This window comes from Oreochromis niloticus, unplaced genomic scaffold (genome assembly GCF_001858045.2).
Source record: "Oreochromis niloticus isolate F11D_XX unplaced genomic scaffold, O_niloticus_UMD_NMBU tig00000457_pilon, whole genome shotgun sequence".
Taxonomy (NCBI): Eukaryota; Metazoa; Chordata; class Actinopteri; order Cichliformes; family Cichlidae; genus Oreochromis; species Oreochromis niloticus.
The window spans coordinates 313530-321750 of record NW_020327171.1 but is presented as its reverse complement, the minus strand read 5'-3'; the positions used below and the strand labels follow the sequence as shown (position 1 = coordinate 321750).

Here is an 8221-nt window from a genome sequence, read left to right as displayed (position 1 = left end):
AGAACGGTATTTGTACATCAGTGGGAAAATAGCGGTGGCTTGCTAGCTTTTGCGCAGCTTCATCAGGAAAAAGAGGAATGAATGAACTTACCAGGTTGCCCGATCTCCTCACTTATGTGCCTCCAAGTCCTTTTTATTCATGTCTTGGTAGAAGTAGCAGCTAGCATCATACAGCTCTGGATGATTAGCCACGGCACTGATGAACTTTTCCGCCACACTAAATGAAGGATGAAGGGCTTTGGCTGGATCTGCCCCCTTGACCCAGGTCATCTGACACGCGTGGTTTTCTTCGCGAGTCAAACGCGCCCCACGCGCTACACTGATGCGCGTTTCAGGCGTTCTGGCGTTTTGGCGACGCTGATCTGCTTCTGAATTATCGCCAGACGCACAATTGCGTGTCATCGCGGGACATCGTGCTTTACCATTGACTTTACATATGCAGCTGCCACTCTGGCCGCCTCTATCGCGTTCGGTGTCGAAGCACCCTTATATAGCGCTTTTCTACTCTCCCGGAGGACTCAAACCGCTCTATACAACACGCCACATTCACCCAGTCACACCCATTCTCACAAGCAATACCTCTGTACTGAGTGCTTTCTAACTACAACTTGGGGTTAGTATCTTGCCCAAGGATACTTGGCATGCAGACTGGAGGAGCCTGGGATCGAACCTCCAACCTTGCGATCAGTAGGTGACCTGCTCTACCTCCTGACCTACAGCCACCCCATCCCCCACCTTCCCCACTCCCCCCACAACAGAGCAATTAATGCTATGAAAGACTTCACCCACAGGAGCAACCTCCTCACTTCACACCTATGAGGATTTCACACCACCTTCTCCCACTACAACCCTTCATATTCATGAAGCAGATGTGAGGACGCAGTTTAACCCTTTAGACCTACTAAAGAACCAATTCAATTCAATTCATTTGTATCTATATGGCGCCAAATCACAAGAAAAGTAGCCTCAAGGCGCTTTATATTGTACAGTAGATACAGAGAAAAGCCCAACAATCATATGAGCCCCTATGAGCAAGCACTTTGGCGACAGTTCGAAGGAAAAACTCCCTTTTAACAGGAAGAAACCTCCGGCAGAACCAGGCTCAGGGAGGGGCGGGGCCATCTGCTGCGACCGGTTGGGGTGAGAGAAGGAAAACAGGATAAAGACATGCTGTGGAAGAGAGACAGAGATTAATAACAGATATGATTTAATGCAGAGAGGTCTATTAACACATAGTGAGTGAGAAAGGTGACTGGAAAGGAAAAACTCCTCGTGTGTCATAGTGGTCTGATCAGACAATATATTTACCCTTCTGTGCCATTTCATGTTTAGGTCAGTTATATTTCTTTGTGCAGTCATTTGGTTTGTTAAGTTTGCAGTTCTTTGCCTGAGTTCAGTTTTGTTTCTTTGACATTTTTTATGAGCTTAACATTAATTACTTTTGTAAATATAATATTTGGGCTAAATGAATGAAAACTCTGTTTTTCTAATAATTCTTGTGACTCCTTCTGCTTTTTCAACTTGGTTCATCACACAGCCCTAAATATTTGTTTAATGTCCTGGTCAAATATTGCTCCAAGGTGTTACTGGAGGCCAAGGTAATGCCATCCAGAGCAAGTATCTGGTTAGATACCATATTTCTAGGTATTTTAGGGCCAAGTATAATCAGCAGCATAAAGTTAGTTGTCACCCAGGTCTTTATATCAAGCTCTGCTGTGTTCAAGCTATTAATTACTGCGTGCAGGAGAGCCAAAACACACATCAAACATTAAAGTTCAGTTATGCCAGCTTTAACCTTGGGATGCCTCAGCTTCTCTTTTATATCCCCCACACTCAACTCTCTGCATCAGGAAGCTCCTGCCACTGGTCACCCTGGGAGTTTCGTCCTTCTACACCCTAACAGTTAGCAGAAAACGTAGTGAAGCATCGCTGACACAAAATTTGACTGACTTTAAACACTGGTGACTTTAAGTGTTGCTCTGATATACAGGAAATGACATCACGGCTCAAACTCTTTGTCAGTAAACCATTTCTTTATTTAACATATAAAATTTTGGTTTAATTGTTGCAGGATTTCATTACACAAACAAGCTGAAAAAAACCTGCAGAACACATGGATCAATGCATTCAATAAAAATATAACAGGAAACAGATTTCTTAATCAAACTGCTGGAACAAAGCGAACCACTCAACACAAACACTTGAGTAGAACAGTTTAGAAAGCTTAAAATGTAACACAGTTTGCACAGAGAAGATAATTTAGTAAATGTTTTTGAACATTGGTAACAGTAAACGTCATAATCATTATGCAAATTTTTACTCTGTGAATGGTACTCATGGCCATTGACCAGTGGTTGTTGATCAATGCTCATAAGAATTTGCATATTAATGATGAAGAAATTGACCTCACAGCCCATTGTTCATTCAATGGGCCGGTTTCAGTCGTTATGCAAATGTACTGTTTACAAGATTAACGTAAAAGCAGGAATCAAGACGTAACAGTTTATTTGTAACATGGAATCGTTTCTGAGTGGAGTATGAACTTAGATTACTCAAACTCTTTCCTAGATAAGACCTTTATTAGTCCCACACGTGGGAAATTTGTTATCTAATTACTAATACGTTAGTTATAAAAAATTGCTGCTGTAACAGGCTGCCGCACATGGGGGGCGCCGTGATGAAGTTCTCTTTCGTGTGTCTGTGTTCATGCTTAGTATGATCACATGATTGTGAAAAGGTTTTGTCACAGTGTCTGCACTTGTATGGTTTCTCTCATGTGTGGACTCGTTTATGCTTTTCAAGCTGACGTGCACTGATGAAGGATGACCCACACTGATCGCAGACATGCTTTTTAACGCCACTGTGAAGGAGTTCATATTGTTTGAAGTCCTTTGAAGTGGTGAAGCCTCTCCCGCATTCTTTACAGTAGTTCATTTTGTCTCCAGTGTGTCTACGTTGATGTATTTTCAGAGTCCTTCAATGACTTAAAGTTTTTCCACAAAGGTCACAACAAAAGTCTTTCCCACAGCGATGACAGGGTTGAGAACTTGATCCATCTGTGTCACTCTGCTTCTAAACAAAAACACAAAGACAGTGTAAGTCAGTCCTTCAACATTTTTATCCTGAACGTCACCTGAAATAAAGAGCATCTCTGCCAAAGTCCAATTACATTTTACTGTTTACATTATCACACTCAGCTCAAATTAATGTGCTATAAAAACGTTAAGAGTAAAAACATTAAAGTAGGGATGCACCGATACCGATACTGGTATCGGGTATCGGGGCCGATACTGTAAAATGTGTACGTACTCGTACAAGCTAACCGATACCATGAACCGATACTAATTTACTTCATGAATCAGAAGGTGGCCTGTACTTTCTGTTGTAATTTTTTAGATTGGCCGCTAGGGGGACATGTCACTAGGGGGTTAGGCAAGTGAGACTGGCGGCTCCTGCAGCTACGCTAAACAAAATGTCAGCAGTGTGGACTTACTTCAAAATTTGTGTAGATGACAAAAGCAAGGCAGAGTGCAAACTGTGTACCGGTAAGGTGTCCAGGGGAGGGAAGGAGAGTACATCGTTCAATACAAGCAATTTAATAAAACACCTGAGGACACATCATGCTCAGGAGTACACCGAGTTTGCTAAGGCTAACGCAAGACCAGAACAGCCCACTTTAACACAGGTTTTGGAAAAGCGACAAAAAATGTCTAGAGAAAATCCACGAGCAGTAAAAATAACAGAGGCTCTAACTCATTTTATCGCTCTGGATGACCAGCCACTGTCGGTCATGGAAAACGTAGGATTTCGCCGCCTTCTCAGCGTACTCGAGCCGCGATATGAGATTCCCAGCCGCCCATACATCACGGACGTAATGCTGCCAAAACTTTTTGAAGATGTAAAAAAAACACGTGCATAACCTCTTGCAGGAGGTTTCAGCCTTAAGTTTCACTACCGACATTTGGACAAGCAGTGTGTCCCCGATGTCGCTCCTCAGTTTAACAGCGCAGTGGATTGATGAGGAGTTTGTTCGTCATCAAGTAACACTACATGCAAAGTCGTTCAGGGGCTCGCACACCAGCCAAACCATCGCAACTGCTTTCGATAGCATGCTTCAAACCTGGGATATACCAAAGACGTCCGTCCACATAGTGCTCCGGGACAACGCAAGAAATATGATAAAGGCCATGAGTTATGCTGAGCTGCCCAGCCTGCCTTGTACTGCTCACACTCTCCAGTTGGTTGTTCATGAGGGCCTTCTGTCACAGAGGAGTGTTGCTGATGCGGTGGCAGTTGGCCGCAAAATAGTTGGACATTTTAAACATTCTGCTCTGGCCAGCTCCCGTCTCGAGGACATTCAATTACAGATCAACCAGCCTGTGAAGCGGCTCCAGCAAGACGTTCAGACCCGCTGGAACAGCACCTTTTATATGGTACAGTCATTGATCGAGCAGAAACGGGCTCTGGGAATATTTGTGTCTGAATATGGACTCCCTGATACTCTCACGGCTCACCAATGGACACTGCTGGAGAAGGTGATATCTGTTCTGGGTCCATTCGAGGAGTTAACTCGAAAAGTCAGCTCTTCAGATGCCACGGCTGCAGACGTCATTCCAGCCGTCACTGTGCTCCACAGATTTCTAACAAGGGAGACTGACAAGGACCATGGGATCAAAGCAATGAAGGGAACCTTGGCTGCAGCTGTCAGGACGCGGTTCACTGATGTGGAGGAAAACCCACTCTATAGCATCGCCACGCTACTCGATCCCAGGTGAGTGTTGTGCCTGTGTGTGTAACTGTTTGACTGTATGTGAATGTGACTGTGTATGTAACTGTGTTACTGCAAAAAAAAATGGTAAGCAAAACAATTGTCAGCTAACTTTTTTCTTTCTCTGTTTTAGATATAAAAATCGTTTTTTCTCCAGCACCACAACTGCTGTAAATGCCAAGGAGATGCTAAAACTTGAGCTGCTATGGTTGCCTGGAGAGGAGGATCATGACCTGAATGAACCACCTTCAAGAAAAGCACGCAGTGACCAGCCCACAACTAGTTTTGACAGCATGTTTGATGAAATTGCAGATGAGCAGGCATCAGCATCGGTGGGCAGAGCTGCGGTAGGTTCTAGTGTAGAGTTAGAGACAGATCTTGGAGAGGCCGCAATTTTACGAGAAGACAAACCTCTACAATACTGGATGGTTAATAAAGTGCGGCTCCCAAACCTGGCTAAAATGGCGGGCAGATACCTTTCAGCACCATGTGCAAGTGTAGATAGTGAAAGGCTGTTCAGCTCAGTGTCACACATTGTGAATGAAAGCAGAAACAGGCTCACAGCTGATCATGCAGAGATGATTCTTTTCATCAAAAAGAACCTGCCTCTCACTTTCCCAAAAACAGTTTAGTTCGGAGGTCACACTATTGCTTGCTGACTGAATTTTTTTTTTTGTTTGATTAAAATGTGGACACTCTGCAATAGGTGGTTCATTAATGTAATGTGAATCCGAAAGCTGTAGACAGTGCCACATAGTTCACTGTTATTTTGTTTGGATATAATATGGACATTGTGCAATAATTTAACAAAAGTGTTTATTTTATTCTGAAACCTAAGTTTTATTTGTTTTATTCTGAACAGAAGTGTTTATTTTTTCAATCTGAAAAGTGGGAAAGAGATCCAAAGAGTTCAGTTATTTATTTATTTGTTTTTACAATGTGGATAGTCTGCAATAGGTTCATTAATGTTATGTCTCTCTGAAACATGGAGACTGCAAAACACTTTAGTTATTTTGTTTGTTTGTTTTCAGTGTGGACACTGCAATAATTTAAGAGAAGTGTTTATTTTATTCTGAACAGAAGTGTTTATTTTATTCTGAAACCTAAGTTTTATTTGTTTTATTCTGAACAGAAGTGTTTATTTTTTCAATCTGAAAGCGGGAAAGAGATCCAAAGAGTTCAGTTATTTATTTATTTGTTTTTACAATGTGGATACTCTGCAATAGGTTCATTAACGTTATGTCTGAAAGCTGGAGACTCCAAAATACTTGAGTTATTTTGTTTGTTTGTTTGTTTACAATGTGGACACTGGACAATTTAAGAGAAGTGTTTATTTTTTACTTGAAATGTAATTTTTGTGGTCTTTTTTATTAATATTTTATTTTTTATTGACACAGAATAAAAAAAACTGTCTTCCAATTCATTGCATTTTTCATGTGTGTGTGTGTGGTAGAAGTATCGGTTTTTGTACTCGGTATCGGCAAGTACTCAGATCTAAGTATCGGTATCGGATCGGTTTGAAAAAATTGGTATCGTTGCATCCCTACATTAAAGTAATACTAGTTTAATGATACAATAACACAATTCTCAAACACTATCCCTAAAAAGCTGTGATTAGAGTCTGAATAATCATTCAGAGCTGCCAGTAGAATTGCTAACATGCTAACACACTTTGATGAGCAGAGTTGGTTCAAACAGTCGGGCTGACAAGATAAAAATATAAATACATACCTCACAGTAACTGCACTTGTAGAGTCTTTCTGGTGTGGATCTGTTGGTGTCGTCTCAGGTAACGTGGAGATTTAAAAGTCTTCTCACACAGGTCACATTTATGAGGTCGTTCCTCAGTGTGGGTAAACATGTGACGTCGTAACTCTGTGTTTGTAGTAAACTGTTTACCACACTGATCACAGCTGTACACATCGTGTCTGGTGTGAATGCGTAGGTGAATGTTACGGCTGTCTATCCGGCTGAAAGTTTTTCCACAAATGTCACAGCTGTACGCCTTAATTCCAGAGTGGGTAACTAGATGACTCTGTAAGTTGTTACCTTGAGTAAAAGCTCTGCCACACTGATCACAGGTGTATGCTTTAACTCCACTGTGGATGAGTTGGTGTGATTTTAAGTTTCCAGACGTGGTAAAAGACTTTCCACACTCGTCACAGCTGAACGGTCTCTCTCCAGTGTGGATTAGTTGGTGTGTTTTTAAGCTTCCAGACGTGGTAAAAGACTTTCCACAGTCTCCACAGCTGAATGGTCTCTCTCCAGTGTGGATGAGTTGGTGTCTTTTTAAGTGTCCAGAGCGGATAAAAGACTTTCCACAATCTCCACAGCTGAACGGTCTCTCTCCAGTGTGGTTTAGTTGGTGTGTTTTTAAGCTTCCAGACGTGGTAAAAGACTTTCCACACTCGTCACAGCTGAACGGTCTCTCTCCAGTGTGGATTAGTTGGTGTGTTTTTAAGCTTCCAGACTCGGTAAAAGACTTTCCACAGTCTCCACAGCTGAACGGTGTCTCTCCACTGTGGATGAGTTGGTGTTTTTTTAAGCTTCCAGACCTGGTAAAGGACTTTCCACAGTCTCCACAGCTGAACGGTCTCTCTCCGGTGTGGATGACCTGATGCATTTTTAGGGAAGCTTTCACAGTAAAATCTTTTCCAAACTCGTCACGGTTGTATTTTTTTCTTCCACTTCTTTCTTCAACAAAATTGTCGGCCTCCTGAGAGCGCTGACTTCTCGATCCACGTTGGTCCTGCAGTGACCGAGACAAAAACAGAGGCAGTGATTTGTGGGAAATACATTATTCTAACCGGCCTTTTATTAGTGGTATTTTGTGAGCTTTTATTAAATAAGTATTTATACTTATTTTCTCCGCCCCTTTCGTGAGTGTGGAGGCTTCCTCTCTTTGCTCTTCAAATGCTTTGCTTCTTTTATTGATTTTTATGCTGATTTTTTCCCTTTTTTCTGTATGAGCTTACCTGCGAGAGCTTCTGGACACTTATAGATCATTAGGACTAAAGTGTTCTTAACAGAACAGCAACATTTTTAGTTACCTTATCCTCAGCGCTCCGTGTGTCTGTGGCCTAGACACAGCTGAACCCTGATTACAGCGTCTGGACACCGAACAGCCAATCCGGTTGTTCAGTGATGACGCGACGAATCCTACTTCCGGGCCTAAAGTAGTCTGCGTTTAATATGGCTTTTGTGTTGTTAACATGTTTAATGCTTTGTATTTTCTTCTATTTAATCTCAAAAAGCTCCTAAAAACAGTCAGTGATCACTGTTGACCTCCCTCGGCTTTTATTACCGCTAATCATTTATTTAAGCTCAGTTTTTAAAACCTTACGATGTAACTACAGCACAGCCCATGCAGCATGAATAACTAACCTCGTATTGTGGATGGATTATCTCAGTTGTTCTCCTGGCTGAAGTTTGGTCCATTTACAGCATCCTGCC

At 42.0% G+C, this 8221-nt stretch overlaps 1 protein-coding gene and 1 long non-coding RNA gene across 2 annotated transcripts; one reads left to right on the top strand and one right to left on the bottom strand.

Annotated features, from left to right (window-relative positions):
- Positions 1–2014: 2014 nt before the first annotated feature.
- On the bottom strand, positions 2015–6548 carry LOC112844611 (uncharacterized). Its single transcript, XR_003217346.1, has 2 exons — positions 6500–6548; positions 2015–3072 (listed from the first exon to the last, which is right to left on the bottom strand). It is a non-coding gene; the product is annotated as an uncharacterized LOC112844611 (long non-coding RNA).
- On the top strand, positions 3092–6164 carry LOC109199816 (zinc finger BED domain-containing protein 4). Its single transcript, XM_025904241.1, has 2 exons — positions 3092–4771; positions 4902–6164. Exons 1-2 carry the CDS (start codon positions 3984–3986, stop codon positions 5398–5400), a joined length of 1287 nt encoding a protein of 428 aa, XP_025760026.1. The 5' UTR covers positions 3092–3983; the 3' UTR covers positions 5401–6164.
- Positions 6549–8221: the final 1673 nt, after the last annotated feature.